The following is a 17,113-nucleotide window of genomic DNA, read 5'->3' as shown; positions in this document are numbered from 1 at the left end:
TCAGACGTTTGCCGGAACCTCTGACTTCTCCCCTGCGAACTGAAACCGTCTTCTCTTTTCCTTTTGCCCCCCCAAGTTTTGTTAATGTATCGTGGAAGAACATGTGTATGTGTTAGTAAGAGTTGTGTTGCAGTCCCAAAAACAGATGGGCCAAATGCATTGACACAGAAATAAATAACAATTAGATTAATTTTTGCTACTGTCTTATTATTACCGGTGTAAATTATAATTATTGTCATTATACCAAAAAGTCTTGGCAGTATCTGTTCCTGGTCTCTATCTCCTCTCTCTCCCATTTCTCTTTTCCTTAATCTCTCTCCTCCCAAACCAAATGGTGGAGACAGGTCACAGGACGGGGCTAGAGCCAATCCCAGCTGGCGTGTGGGGGGGGGGGGGGGGGGGGCGGGATCCACACTGCACAGGTCGCCAGCGTATTGAACGGCCAACAAGGAGAGATAAACACAGCATCCATGTTCACTTTCACCCTCACGGCCATTTTTAATCTCTAATTATCCGAACCCACATCTACATGTCGTGCTAGGAAGTCGGAGCATCTGGACAAAAACTCCACACAAACACTGAGGGCACATGTAAACTGAAATTTTACAAAGTCAAAAGACAATTTTCTCCATTATTTTTCAGTGAGCACATAACAAAATGGAAAATTAGTAAAACAATTGTTGATTTCCTTTCACCTTGTGAACATTTAAAAAGAAATATGTAGCGTACAACTGTGAGTTGGAAGGAAATTGTTCCGTAGCTAATTAAAACTCTCCCAGTTCTTCTCAGCGTCTGATTGTGTTTTGTCAGCGATGAGGAGGATTAACTCTGTTGTCCAACAGAAGTGAGGACTGGGCTGAGGTCTGTTCCAACACCATCTGTCACGTTGGCACAGCTTTACACCACCGGAGCCTTTTCTTTTTCTCTCATGGGCTATCACTTTCTGTCTCTCTCTCTCACTGATTCAAAAAGTGAAGACGGTCAATCGTTGACTGAATGGACAACACAGAGCTGCTGTTGCTTGATGATCATAGAGTTTTTATTTTGTTAAAACTTATTTAGTATTTTCCTTTTTTTTTTTAAAGAACATAACGTTACATACAGAAGGCACTTACAAAAACAAGTACAATTACAGAAGCTGTTATTATAATCATTAAATTACTGATTTAAAAAAGAACAACATAAGACAAAATGATAAGGACACAAAAATGACAGCACCATTGGAAACGTTTGACCAGTACATCCCAAAGAAAATTTGCATGTCTTCAATCTACAGTACAATAGAAACAATATTCATTCGTTAACAATGTAATAATGCCCGAGCTATGTTTTTAAGTATAACTTAATCTTCAAAATAAAAAGATTAAAAACCCACAGTTTTCTATTGTTTGTGTTTTTATTTTTCAGTATTAGTCAGAGGTTTGTATTATTTACATATTAGGCTTCGTGGTTTGAGCTCTGTGCAGGTCCTGGTACATCTCTACCAGGTGAGTGGCTTCCCTCTGTCCTGACAGCAAAGCACCATGGGTAGTGGAATAGTATTTTCTATGGGTGGCCTCTCCAGCGAACAGGACCTGCAGAGGCTGCGGACGAGGGAAGGGGAGAAACGAGCAAAGAGAGAGAAGGAGAGAATCTTTTTAGACGAGAGAATCATGATCTGTCACTGTCAGCATATTCTGGGCCTCTCGTGCTGAGGTATTTTTATATTTCCATCAGTGATTCCCTTGTTAGCGCTCGACGTGTAGGAGGCTACAGTCACTTTCCTCAGGGCTTAAGATTTCAGTTTGACGGGGGGGGCTGAAGGCCGTCAGCGGAGGGGTCATACCGTTCCATCGCCAGTCTCATGTGAGCAAACAGAACCTCAGCCCCCCCGGCCTGCCCTTCACCCAGAAGGTGTCAGGTTTCATGGTCTAGACTCCTGGCCAGGAGTCAGGATTCATTACCCCCCCGACACCAGCTGTACTTGCTCTGCATGTGCTGGTATGTGACACTATCGCGTTAGAGTGAGATGCTTTCAAATGTGTGAGCAGGGATTGTAAACAACTAGATGTACAGTGACCTTACAGGCTCTCGTAGAAGATACACCCCGATTCGTCTGCACCAGTTCTAAATTATTAAAAAAATGTAGATATCATAATTATCTTAAAATGTACTTATATTATAACAGAGTATTAGAGCCATAGTGAACAAAAACTAAATGAGATTTTGAGAATAATGTTTGAGTAAATATTTTTTGAGAAAAGGTCATAATATTGTGAGTTGAGAATAAAGTAATTCAGATTGTTTCCCCCTTTAAGTGCACTAATATGCCGTCATATTTTATAATATATGAAAGTAAATATGATAAAAACAAAAATGACTTCAAAGATGTTCAGGGCAAGAAAGTTTTTCGTTTTTATCTTAATTAAAAAATATTTGAAAATATAAACCCCCTAGTGGACAAATGCAACATGCATCAATATAATGGAACGTCAACTACAAGAGCACAACTACCTCTGTGGGAAGAGTTTCCATGAGGTTAATGATTCAGTCTAATGTTACAAACTTCACAATGGTAGTTACTTTCAGGAACTGCATTCCATGGTAGAGGTGTTTATTACTATTGTGTACACTCCATGTTTTGTGTTGTGTGTTGTGCTGTGGTGGTCTCACTTGAGCCTTGGTGCTGTTGGCGTAAGGCAGTGGCATGGCCAGTCTCTCACAGTCCCCCCCGCTGGAGCCCACCCTGGTGAAGGAGTAGGACCCTCGGATGAACGGGTTACTGCCCCACGAGGAGCGCAGGACACGCCGGGGCTTTGGAATGTCAGGGTTCCCTGTGGACGGACAAACAGACGAGAGGCGGAGAGAGAGGGAGTCAGTGCAGATGGTGGAGGGAGAAACTTAACGACAACCATGGACAGTCTGTTTTATCCAACATCCAGTTCATCACAGATCCAAACCAGTTCCAACTAAGACTGTGGCGGCCGTCAGCTGAGGCCTTTCACTGGGAAGTCCCATCTGTCGGGACTAATCAACTTGTGACCCTCTGTGAGCGGAGAGGCACCAGCGAGTCTATATGTAATTAAGCAACAGCTGAGAGGATTAAACCGCAATGACCTAAATGTGTGTGTGAGTGTGTGATTTACAGTATGCATCCATAGGTCCAGCGACCTCATCACGACAATGACAGTCGCTCTTTCTGCTCTCGCACTGTGACCCATTTCTGAAGCGGCTACAGAAGCCCAGCAGGCAAGAAAACGCCTTTTATTCTTGTGTGGACAAGATAAATACAAATTTATAATCATGTTGGCACAAGATACAAATATCTTAGCGCACAATGAGAATAACACACAAGATAAATAAGATAATTGACTAGAGATTAGAATTATCTTGTGGACTCAAGTTATTTCCTTGTGGGTACAAGTTATTATCATGTCGTTGGATATTTTCTAACATGTACACTCGAGATAAAACAAATTTATTCTACACAAGAGAAACAGTGACTCATTTGAGTGTGTCACAAAAAGGTGTTATGATCTAGTCTTCATCTTATCTAACACGTGATTGCTCCTCTTGCTCAGTGTTGCTTCTGTGAATGGTGACACTTTTATCACTGAACACAAAAACAGACGCCTGAGTCATCCAGCTGTATTATCTGTCAGCCTTTACGCGTGAAAAAAGACACTTACGTCATAGCCAAGGCTTATTTCATTTCCTTCAGAAGAAACACAATGACCCATAGTTGTGCCACGGATCATATGAGTCACTGAACTAACAGGCTCAGTCAGCTACGGCTGTTGTTTAAGCCTTAGATTGCTGATTCTTAATAAAATGGTCAGAAATGACAAAGAATTACAAGGAAAAGTTGTCTTTTGTAAAGAATATTTTATCCTTTGAGAGGTTTTCTTTAATTCAATGATGATCAAATAAAATCAAATATCAAATAAGTGAAGAGTTTAAAAGAGGGAGTTAATTCAATCCCACAAGGCTTCTATAGCGTGAACAGGAAGTAGGGTGGGGAACCAGAAAGCTTTGTTTCCTGTGTGTTCATGTCCTGACCTGTAAAGCGCCTCAGCAGCTCAGTGCAGGTCTCAGCCACTGTTTCGTCATCACAGCGCTCCATATACAGTGCCTCTTGCCCACAGATCCAGCCGCTCAGCATGTAGCCGTAGCGTTCGGGGGGGTAGAGGACGTCGAAGCTGCAGATCTTCTTGTACCACAGCTCCTCGGGGTAGGCCAGCTGTTCCAGCTGAGCCTCATCCTCCCACACAAACTGGATGCTGTTGCACTCCGGGCTCCAGAAGGGCTCTTCAAACTCCAAGAATATCTTGTCGGTGGTGCTGATGCCCAGCTTCTCTATGGCGAGCACCTTGTCCTCTGGCAGAGACGGGGAGAACATGGCTTCGTGGTTCTGCTTTAGTACGCCCAGAGAAGCTGTCACGATCACGTGATCGGCCACGATCCACTCCTCGTCCTCGCACTCCACGCAAATGGGGCGAACCAGTGGCAGCGGGTCCTGAGGCTGGCAGGTGTGGTTGTTCGTGTTGTGGTTGTTGTCCTGGTTGGTGTCGCTGCTCTTGGCGATCACCTCCTGATGCTGGGCTGAATAGTTCCAGTGGATACAGCGGACCGGTTTGCTAAGGCTGATGGTGCGGGAGGGAATGTCCCGGGCCAGGAGCTCCACGATCTTCATGAAGCCCTCAGGAATAACATAATGGGCCCCAGGGATCTCTGTCCACTCGCCAAACTCACTCAGAGACACCTCATCCATACTGGGAGAGCTGCTTTCACAACTCTCAACCTGAAACAGGAGCACATTGCACCATAGAGAATTAGATCAGCTACTTGTCAATCATCAGTTTAGTGTTTCATCCATAGACAAGATTTCCTGGAGACACAACCTTTGCAATGTAGGAGACATATGATGCTTTTTCAGCTCTACCCTTTCCCCTTATTGTTCTTGTGTATATACAAGATCTGCAAAGCTAAACAAACCGAAGCCAGTGGTAAACAGAACTCCGCTCCAGCTAAGAAAACACCTGAAGCTCCTGAAACGCCTTGTGGATGATGCGGCCGAAACTCCCACCTTTGCGTAATGCGCACCTACTCTAGCAAAGCCAGATGAAGTGAGAGCTGAGGCCGACATTTCACTACATGCACTAGAATCGGTTGACCAATCACAATAGAGTGGATCAGCTGGCCAATCACAGCAGGCTAGGCTTTTTCAGGAAGGGAGGAAAAGAAAGAAACAGGAGCTAAAACCAAGTGTTTTAAGAGGCTGAAAAGAGGAGCTGCAGCAATGGACAGTCTGAGGAGGGAGATGTGTTTTCTGAACATTAGAGCATGAAAACCTTTTCAAATAACAACACAAATTAAAAGGATCAACCTGAAAATAGGCAGAATATGTCTCCTTTGAATCCGTATATTCCTGTCGGTACTGTACTGTTTTCTACAACAACTCATTTCTACAGCTACAGCTCTGGACTCACCAGCATCATTAAACCGGATTAACCATGTTGTTTTATTTAGAGGACACATACTGGTGGGGAGTTATTAAAACACCAAATTATGCGACTGCCACGGACTCGTTAGCTGCTGAGCCAGTGTGGTAACAGGTACCTGGTGGATAATGTGCCTCCGTCTCCTCTCTGCTGCATTTAATAACACACTCCAGTGTGTTTCTGTGTATGTCAAGAGATAAATAACATGATTATACTTAATAGCTTTTCAGAATTAAGTCTGTATGAAGACTGGATTTTTTGACATTGTATTCAGGCTCTCAGAATAAAATCCTACTGGTAAACAACTTCTGAATAAACAACAATTTGCCTGAAAAAACAGAAAGCCCAAGTCTGCATATTTGTCTGTGGCTATCTACAAGAAAAATAGTAAGAAGTAAATAGATAAATATAAGCTTAATTACTGTCTGATTAATAAATCAATTTTATTGTAATTAATAGCAGACTATTATCTAATAAACCTCAAATTTACAAAACCAGTAGGAAAACAGATTAGATGTGAAGGTTTGTTAAAGAACTCTGTTATTATATAATTAAGGTCCTTTTTTTAAAGAGCTGTAGCAGAACATCACCAAAAGAGAAACCTGTGTCACACACTCACAGACACAGTGGACATTGAGAATACACACACACACACACACGCACACATACACACACACCTTGAGGTACTGTTGAAGCATGGACAGCTTGAGCTTCTTGATGCTCTCTGAATCATCGGGATCCAACATGATCTTCTTGCGGACCCCATCTCGTGTGAAGATGCCAACGCTGTTCTGGCTCTCAGCACAAACTGGCTTCCCGTTCTGGAAGAACTCCTGAGTCAGCTCGTACACCTACAGCGGGGTGAGAGGTGGCAGACAGGGTCAATGAGGAGCAAACCGAATGAGGAAGGATGTAAAGAAAGCATAAGACACAAAAAGAGGAAACAAAGAAAACCAGTTTGGTTCAGTTCAGAGCAGATGGGGCCAACGTCTGATTGTGTCAATTCTGTCAAATGTTGAACTCTGCTTTGACCATCACAAAGAAACCACCTGAAGATAACTAGAAACGTTTGCCTACAACAATGATTTGTAGTGACCCTCATCTTTGACGGCTAAACTCAAATAAGTTCATCCTTGATTCCAAATGGATGTTTTTGATGGAAGTAAATAAAATTCCCTTCAGGATTTTCCGAGATCTTGTTCACAAGAGCACAATGGATGCACCGACAACTCAAACACATGTAGTGACAAAATACACTACAAAAATAGTTGATTGTTGAGTTTCATCTCCAGGACGTTAAATACTAACACTTTTGGATGGAGTATCATTGTCCTGAGCCCCTCACACTGAACAAACACAGGCAGATGCATGCGCTTCACCCACACAAGTTTATTTGCATTTATTGTCCGACTTTTGGCGGTTGTTGCTAATGGTGGAACAGCACGTGCATGTGCAGCTGCTTAGTAGCACGAGAGTGGAAGTGGCAGATTCCCATTTCCATGCAATTGTGTCTCCATTCGTGAACCAATGTGTGCATATGCGTCCCCCTCACCTCGTTGTACAGGTCACTGAACTCCTCCACCAGGTCCTTGGGGATCCTCTTCCCCACGTTGGTCTGGTAGTGAGCGACACCATTCTTGGTGTACAGGCTGATGCGTCCCACGCTCCTCTCCCCATCTGTGGTGTGCTCCAGCAGCCCGTTGTCCTCTGCCAGGTGGTACACTGGGTTCCCGTTGGCGCCATGGATCCAGGTGGCTCCGAGCTCCAAAGTTGCTTCACCTGCAAAGCAAAGAAGAAGCACAGAGATCCGTGTGAGTTTGAAACAAACGTAAAGAGCTGTTCGGAACTAAAGGTCTCCCGGGTGGCTTTAAATGAAACAGAAGATAAAGGCTTTGCAAAGTCAGTTAAGTTTTGGATAATTAACCTGTTTGAGAGGAAGGTCAATACAATTAACATACTGTAGTTACTGAAGCCCACTGGGATAACATTAATTATATCATTTTTCTAAAGGAAGGATTATTCATTCATTCTACAATAAAAGACAGATATGACTCATAACATTCCTTGACAACGAAAGCAGTATTCGCATTAAAAGATGCATTTTTCAGACATATTTTTATACATTTGCATAAAACTGTTGTATAAGTAATTTCACTTGTGTTCTGCTTTTAAATCTACCTACAGTATCTTACCCTCGAGTCGATCCTGTTCTCATTTGTTTGTTGTTACATGTTTAAGGAGATTGTTCTAATCAAAATCACTTGCACTTCTTGCCTGTTTTGGCAAAATGTACCAGCGTCACTCAAGCAGTTCGAGTAAAAGCAAAAAAAAATCTCTTAAATCTGAACATCATTGATATTAATCAGGGGAACAATGTGAGTGTGTGAATGAAAGGCTGATTGGACAGCTTTCCATGTTATTATGACATTTTATTAGAATGATTTCTTCTTCTTCTTCACCTTCTTACTTTTATTATTATCATTATTATTATTTTGTATTATCATTGAGATATGTTTATGTATTAGTTTCTTTTATCTATTTTCATTAGGTTGTTATTATATACTTAGTCCAGCGTGTTCATTTGACCTTTTATATTAAGCAAGGTGTAACAATCAAAATTTAGCTGTATTTATGTACTTTGCAAAATGTTGCTACATGAGAAATAACTGCACTTATTCATGAATCCTTTTATCACAAAGTTTGAAGGTAGAATGAGGTAAACAGGGACAGGTCCTCTCACCGTGCTGAACGCTGTGGACTCTTCCGCCGATGTGGTCTGACGCCTCTAGAACCGTGACATCCGTGAAGCCGTTTCTCAGTAGGACCCGAGTTGCAGCAAGGCCGGCCAAGCCAGCGCCAATCACTACTATTCTAGGCTGTCGATGAGTGTGTAGGTCGCTACTAAGAGGATCATCAGTGCTGTCTGACGAAATTTCACAACTTTGCATGCCGTCCAAGCTCCTCTTCGATGGAGTCTGAGGGGCAAATAATAACAAGGAGGCACGTAAGACATGGCACACTCAGCACTGAGTCATCAGGTGACAGACACAAGAACAGCAGAAGATAACAGTGAGTGAAAGACAGAAAGATCTACATATGTTTGTGGTTGTGTGTCCTATAAATGACATATGAACATAATACTACTAGTAATCATTGCTTATCTAAGCTGCTTTGCAGTTAAGAAGGATTTTATAACTCATGTTTGTAACTAGTTTAATTGTAACATATTAAACGGAGAATCAAGATAAAGGAATTTATAATAGCAGTGAACAAATGCTCTTAAAATTAAGCAACAAGAACAAGCTATAAATACATGTTGCAGCCAAATCTGTGCATCCATCATTCCATCCATTCAGTTCCTGTCACTTCCTGTTGCTAACTCTGGCTCAACCCCCTCCCACCCTTCAGCCACCTGACCCTTCCTCATGCACCTTCTCCTCCTCTTTATTCCTTAACCAGCTCCTCATTATAAATCCCATCTCTGCCCCTTCTCTGCCACACAGTCCATTGTGCCTTCCAGGCTGTAGCTTCACAGTGTTGTTTATCTGTTTTTTTTCTGCTTGAGCATGACTGTTCTCAACGACTTTGCAATTTCAGAATTTTGGCTGCTCATTTTGTTGCCTTGTTCTTGCCTGATTTTAACTGCTGATTCTTCCGGGAGCAGATGCATGTCTCAAAATCCTGGAAAAGAGATAAATCTAAACTGTCATCATGGCTGCTTAACGTTTTATCTAATTGAGGAAAATGTGAGCCTCATTTTGTTCAACTACTGACCACACAGACCTCACTGAGCATTGGACGAAAGCAGCGGTCCCACCATGACTGTCATTTCTATCTGCACAAGGACTTGACACACTCACACGCAATCAAATAAAAAGATTTCCTTTTGGCAGCCTCTCTTCTTCTAGGGAAACTGCTCAAGGACAGAAACTCTAACAGTGATGAATACACAAGTGACCTTGTTAATCCGGTACACAGGGCCGCTCGCTCTGAATGTATGGACAGCTGTGTGTAAGAACAGCACAGTGGGAGTCTATTCACAAGACGCTCCTGATAGCCCAGTAGAGAACTGTACAAAGAGGCGACATTGTGGCAGTTTTCCATGAAAGACCTGTAAAGTTGGAACTGTTGTGAGGCGTTTATTGTGAAATGTTTTCCCTCGTCTTGACGTGGAAGGACAACAATTTATCGACAGCAAAATCCTGCCAGTTTACGCAGAAAAAATGGCCTTAAATATCAACACTCATATGTCTGATAAATAAGCCGTCCTGTTTATTTGTTTATCCTCAAATCATCTTCCTCTGAATGGTCAGAGATCAACACATACACCACAGGTTATTGGGACACATGATGTAGCTCATAGTCACACGTGTTTAACCCGGATCCTGACATTTGAGAAACTGCTTCGCAATCAATTCGTCTCCAGATCAACAAGAGCTGACAAAGACGGTCAGAGAGGAAACCACCAGTCAGCACCTCAGTGTGTGTGTGTAAGCTGAAATATAAAAAGAACATATGAAGAGGAGATGCTGTGCACAGTCTTTTCTGTGAATTTCTCGCACTTCTTGGTTCAACACTTCCCAGATGAGCGCCGACCTCCAACACAGATGTGGGTTAAACCAACTAATCTGGACGCTTCAACACCTGACCTCACCTCCTGACCCTTGTCCCCAATGTGGGACAGACACTGGATTTAAAGAGCAGGTGTTTCTACTCGAAGTGCCAATACAACAACACATAGAACACATTTCTTCTTTATCCATATTGTTTAATCCTGGCAGACATGTGCTTGACTCTTTCTAATCAGACTCCAGTCTGCACTTGTAGTTCCCTTACGCTGCTGCTTGAACCACAGATTTGTAGTGAATTCGTTTTTTGCATGGACCAAATAAAGCTTCAGTTCCCGTTTTGTCTCCCTTCGGTGAAACTAAAGCTCCGCAATAAATTTCCACTGCTTACATGAAACAAGGTTTAAAGACTCATCAGTGGGATTCTTAGAAAAACTGAGGCTGAAATATTGATACAACAACACCACGATGAATAGACTCATTATTGTGCTTCAAGAAAAAAGGATGTTGTTGAAGTGAAGTAGCTCCTGTTTGTTTATTACTGGAAGGATCAAATATTTATAGCACAAACATCTAATATAATGGTTGTAAAATTAGACCCATTATAATGTCTCACAAACAGCCCTCAGGCTCAAAAGGCCTTTTCTGTGATTGTTGGGTGTTATTTGCTTTTTGATGTCGGTGGTCTTGAATCTCGTGTGGGTTTCCTACACTCCTACATGTTGTTATAGAATAAATGGCACAAACTTATCACTGAGTGTTGTGAGTATTCTTCCTGCTGTGGTTGCAGCTCCTTTATATTCTGCAGCTGCTCTGAGATGAGGGTCACAGGGGGACACAGTTTTGTGGCACAGAGCTGGCGTATCCAACGTATCTGACAAAAATGGATACTCTGATATTAGCATGTATGTATTTGCAGCAGGTTTTATAAGTATTCTTAATTGATAGTCACTGGTACTTAGGCTCCCTAGGCGGTAGAAGACAGGTATCCTTGATTTCCAAACATTTGCACGTACAAACACGTCCCACCTCTGTGTAGTAATTGTAAATTGACATTGGATAATAGCATCAACTTCTTTATTTCTCATGATCAAACTAACCTCACAGCGGAACTGGTTCGGCCAAATATCTGAATATTTTCACATTGATCATTTTATTAGCAGACATTTCCTGTTTGCCTGGTTTTCCTGCCTGTTGTCGATTGCTGCCTCGGGTTCTGACTTCGCCTGCTCTAATTGCTGAACAGCTTGAAAATGTATCAACTCTGCTGAGTTTCAGAGCCGCTTAAAACGAGGAGTTTTAAACTCTAGGTCTGCGAGGTCATTGTAAACAATGACGAAGACACTCCCAACCCCTTGGTGATTAGGGGCTTTGGTCAACGCGCCTAACCCTCTGTGATTTGTCAGGATCCTATAAACCTCAGGGTGAAATGCACTTGTTGTAGGTCGCTTTGGATAAAAGCGTTAGCTAAATGAAATGTAATTTAATTTAATGTCTAACATGACCTTATTACAAGAATACAACCGGCATTAGCCAAAGAGAAGAGTATGGATGTAGCTTTAAAGAAAGTGTTGTAGGAGGTCTAAATGCTAACTGTTTTCCTTCACTGTTTTCCCTTAGACGTGGATGAGGTCTTGCCACATATCCCTTCTCTACTTTCAGAAACAGCATGACTAAGAAGTTTTGGGCTCTGAATTTCTTTATCAAATTAAGGTCAGGAGAAATAGTCCCTTTGCCGGGATACAGAAAAAGGAACATTGATTATAACGAATGAATGATTTATCTCATTGAGAGTGTTTAATCGCACACTGGCCTCGCTGACAGACTGCATCCATCCCATCCATACACTCTCAGCACGCCACGCTCTCTGCAGATTAATTTGTGGGCTGGGCTTCGGTAGAAAGGCAGAAGAGGACTAGGCGGAAGGGGCAGGGGGCAGGTGGGGGAGGCGGGGCTACCACTGACCTAGAAATGGCAATCTACAGTGCAGTCAGAGCATCTGCCTGTGGCCTTCTCGAGAGCAGGGTCAGCCTTGAGCAGGAATATCTCTAATGACTATGTGGCTTTCACTGGAACGAGTCGTGTCCACACGCACACTTGTCTGTTTCCATTATCAAGCCCATGTCACTGTTTGTATATGAGAACCTACAATTCTGCTACCATACATTGAAAAAACCAACAACGATCTCTGGGAAGTAGGGGGGTTGTTCCAAAGGCCAGAAATTCCACACCTCTCTCACAGATCTGGTTTTCCCAAGATGAGATGATGAAGTGACAAAACACACACTGACACATTCACACACACACACACGCACACACACACACACACAAACACACACACACACACACACACCCACACACACACACACACATCTCTCTGTAATACTGTACACCACATTGGATTTCCCCCTGGTTCATATACAGAGGAGAACAGTGCCCTGAATGATTACTATTATATCCAGTTATACACACAAGCTACAGAGGAACACGCTCGGAACAGGCTCAACACATTCAGTCAGAATAACAGTATGATGACCGGCAAATTATCATTACTAAAACGGATTATACACTAGATAAAAAAAGAACATAAATAAAAAAGAAAGATAGACGATGCCAGAAAGGTTCATTTTAGGTCGATATAAAAAATACACGTTTGAATGAAGAAACAGAGACTCCAGTTGAAAGTTAAAAATCCCTTTCGATAGTTGATTTAATGAAGCCACCTGGAGCCGGGTGATAAAACAAAGTCAATGTAGTGTTACTGCTCATAAGAAGTTTTATTATTGAATAATAAAACTTCATTACTATTATAAGAATAATTATTCGTATAATAAGAATGACCAATTTCAACAGATTTCTATCTTGATTTAATCTCGGCGGTATCACCCAGCCTTAAAGCCATTAATTATCAACTTGTTGACATTTCCACCTGCAGCTTTGATTGGATTAAAACCTTTTGGTTAAAGACTTAACTGACACCTAAGTACGACCTGGATGGACCTCGAACTTATTGTCATGTTGATCTATCTAACGCATTAGTGGTCGGCCAGCATATTAATGGCCTTACACTAGAAAAGGAGGAAGTGAAAACCTAAGTAATCACAATAAGGACTAAAAGTTAGAACGTGTGATGGTCCAGAGTTGAAGAGATAAATGAGAGTGATAGAGAGTAGGACGCTGTCTCCACGCTGCTGAATGCAGCTGGACAGGAGAAGCCTTCAGTGCCACGTAGAAGCGCTGCAGCCCGAGTGGCCGCGGGTCGGGACCCAGCAAACTTCACCAACTAACTCGCACTAATTATCATCACAATAAAATCCTCGACACAATCTCAAACACAACGCGTTTTATAGCGGAGGACACAGAAAAACACACACACACACACACACACACACACACACACGCACAAAGCAGCGGCAGAGTAACGTGTCCTGTTACATCGCTTGTACATACACACACAATTACATGAGCGGATCTACAACACATCCGTGTAAATAACGTTTCTTCCGTTGTGTTCGCGTTTATCAACACGAACCACTGCGTGACGTGGGGTAATCTCCCGGGTACACAGCTCGTCTACTGACAGCTACCGTGGATCAGCTGCTCGCACTGTGTTCCCAGCCTCACACTGAAATCCGCCTGTTTTATCTGGTACAAATCTGTACACCGTCATAATAACACCGCTGTTAGAGACGAGGCGCACGCGCGTGTCTGTCTGTGTGTGTGTGCCGTGAGTCGATCAGCTGGTTACCTGACTCTCGTGTTCTTCAGCTTCTTAAAAACACACACAACCTCAGGACTGCTCCTCTTTCCTTTGTGCCCGTTTCTCCCGCAGACCGGCTCCGCTTTGTATTTATGTCTGGAAACCAGAAGCAGCCAGTTTTCCTGCGAGGACACCGCCTCCTCATTCACTATACATGAGCCGCCATGACGACACACTCACACTCACACACACATATACATATACACACACGCACACACAAAGCCCTCCTCCTCCTCCTGAGTCACTATCAGTAAGTAAAACACACACACACACACACACACACACACACAGCCCTCCTCCTCCTGTGTCAGTATCAGTAAGTGACACACACACACACACACACACACACTAATGCTTCTTATGTTCTACTGTGTACACTGTTAGCCCCTAACCCCTGAGGGCTAATTGTAGCCAAAACCTAGCCCTAGCTCTATCCCTAACCTTAACCCTAACCTGTTGCAATTTAATGACGGGTTATACAGGTGGTCATACTTTCGGATCTTTTCTGCCAAACCTTCTTCTATTTGGTCCATATTCGTTCTTCTAAATGTTTCGGTATTATGGGGCATGAAACCCGAAATGCGACTCCTGAAAGGAGGCTCCCGAAAGGAGTCGCTTTTCTAACCCTAAACCTAAGACTAATCCAAAACCCTAACCCTAATTGCAACCCTAACAATTCACAAATTGGGTTTCTCCCTTTCAAAGGTAGTAGAAGCTCGGGGATAGTACCAATCGATCGGGAGTGCCCCGCATTAGTGTGGGTAGAGGCTACTCGCAAGTCTCTACGACCTTCTTATCCATAACCCTAACCCTCACTCTAGCCCATAACCCTAACCCTAACCTTAAATCTCTACGACCTTCATATCCATAACCCTAACCCTAGCCCATAACTATAACCCTAACCCTAACACTTCACAAATTTGTTTTTTCCCTTCCGAAGGTCGTAGAAACTCGGGGATAGTACCAATTGATTGGGCGTGGGTGTAGAGCCTACTCGCAAGTCTCTACGATCTTCTTTTAACCCTCACCTAACCCTAACCCTAACTTAATCCTAAACCCAACATAAACCTAATCCTAAAACCAAATCTTAACATTCAAACAAGTACAGGAACACACAAACACACACACACACAAACTTATTTATTATCTTAATCTCCTGGAGACTCATTTTAAAACGTAACCATCATTTATACCCATAACCAGACATTTGCCCTAACTTTATTTACATTATGGAGTCTAAATAAAGACAATACGTTCCCATAAGGGGAGAGTGTATTCAGATGTGGGTTCCCACATTACCTCAACCACACACTTTGCATATATACATAAATGATTTAAATAACACCCAAGAAATGACTTATCTTGTTTCTTTCAATATCTATACTTAACCAGATTGCATTGCACACACCATGGGAAGGAAGTATTAATTTACTTTAATAAAGGTTAATATCACACAAACTATAGCTATAAATACCCCTAATGCTAAGCTGTTAAAATCATTCCTCAAAGCTAAATAGCCCCTTAACTAACATTATTTCAGAGGCAACATTGCACAATGTCAGATTTAATGGCTGCTTCTGAAATACCCCACTCACTGACGCTAACTTTATCTATAGGGATCTATATGTAATCGACAGCAAAAGATGCAAAACAAAAAACAACGACTGCCAGTGGGAAATCGGCCGGTAAATATTAAATGTTTATTTTTCACACAGTATGAGTATGTTCAGGCAAAAGACATGTTGAACGTCCATCTTTAAATGTAGAAATAAAATAGTTTCTTGTAGTTTGTGCTGTGATGAAAGTGTCTGAATGTTTAGTGACAAAATATCACTAAACATTCAGACAACACTAAAAAATGGCAAACTCAACATGTACTGTCCGATGTAACTTTACAGTATTAGTTTGATTGTACATGTAGAAGGTCTAAGTAAAGAATCTCATAAGAATTATTATCGGAGGCTTTTCTGCTCTTTCCAGTAGAAAAGACTCATTAATAACAAATATTGGCACGAGTTACACTGACTTCCAAGTACAAACAAAGAACAAACCAGATTCCTTCTCACAAATTCCAATGATTAAACACGACAAATCAGGCTCAGTGTTTAATCATTGAGCCAGATTGCTCCAACATAAAGAAAAACAACTTTAGAGTAAAACACAGAGAAACAGTAATTGACATAATTTAGTAGCACCAATGCAAATGGAGTTATCATAATTTAAGTTCAATCCAATTACAGTTATTCTGAATGACATATTGCCTCATACTAGAAACCCATAACGCCATTGAAAGTGCGGTCAAAAACTATAAATATGTTTTATGGTATTTTTGGTATATTTTGTGCCATTAACTTGTTTAAATACAGCAGAAGTTAACAGTGTAGCACTACCACAAATGTCTTAACTAGTATAATATTGGATATTGCCAAAAATGTTACAGGAAATTATGGACTTTCTCACAATGCCTTGCAAATTACGGAAACTAACTGTAAATATGTTTTATTGTATTTTTTACTGTATATTTTGTGGTATTAAAGTGTAAAAATACAGCAAGGCTGAACAGTTTACCTAACCCTACCTCCCTTCCATCCTGCAACTGAACAAAACCAGAAATCATAAATCCCCCCAAAATATATCAGTCACCAGACATAACATAAATCTTGTTTTTATGGTGGTTACAAAAAAACTGTTTTTATTGAGTCTTTTCAATGACAGGACATAGTATTCTAAATTGATGTCTGTGGCGGATTTGTTTCATGTTTTCGAGCAGGAAATCCCTCGGGAAGCACAGGCTCTGTTTGTTTTGGTGGCTTGACCCTTTAACTTTTCCAAAAGGCCACCCCAGCTGTTTTGTCTCCAGGTCCAAACCCCTAAATCAACAGGAAGTCATGTGCATGATTCAGGGGTGCAGCACACCTCTCGAATGTCATCACTGTTTGTCTGTGCTCGGGCCAATAATCGCTGAAATTCATCTTGCAGGGTTGCCTCCCTTCCTGTTCCTTTGTCTGTGTATTGTTAAGAAGGAAGGTTGTCAGACAATCATTTGAATATTCAGCAGAAAAGGACACAGTCTAAAGTTTGAAGTTCAACACAACAACAGGAATTAAATATAGAAACTAAATACATTACCAGTAATATTTCCAATCTGTGCATTGTGAATAAATCACAGCTGTCACACAAAATGAAGATGTAATCATGACCTTGGTAATTCTACAATCAGTATATTAACCATATTTGCCATAGTTTCTGAAGTGTCACATAAACTATTAAATCCACTGGTACAGTTGCAAAGGAGTACAAAGTCC

At 41.7% G+C, this 17,113-nt stretch overlaps 1 protein-coding gene across 1 annotated transcript; it reads right to left on the bottom strand.

Moving 5' to 3' along the window:
• Positions 1-1,012: 1,012 nt before the first annotated feature.
• smox (spermine oxidase) lies at positions 1,013-13,939 on the bottom strand. Its single transcript, XM_062388517.1, has 7 exons — positions 13,797-13,939; positions 8,221-8,455; positions 7,033-7,259; positions 6,158-6,331; positions 4,039-4,780; positions 2,653-2,813; positions 1,013-1,583 (listed from the first exon to the last, which is right to left on the bottom strand). Exons 2-7 carry the CDS (start codon positions 8,426-8,428, stop codon positions 1,431-1,433), a joined length of 1,665 nt encoding a protein of 554 aa, XP_062244501.1. The 5' UTR covers positions 8,429-8,455; positions 13,797-13,939; the 3' UTR covers positions 1,013-1,430.
• Positions 13,940-17,113: the final 3,174 nt, after the last annotated feature.

Source organism: Platichthys flesus, chromosome 5, assembly GCF_949316205.1.
Source record: "Platichthys flesus chromosome 5, fPlaFle2.1, whole genome shotgun sequence".
NCBI classification, from domain to species: Eukaryota; Metazoa; Chordata; class Actinopteri; order Pleuronectiformes; family Pleuronectidae; genus Platichthys; species Platichthys flesus.
This window is presented reverse-complemented; position numbering and strand designations above follow the sequence as displayed.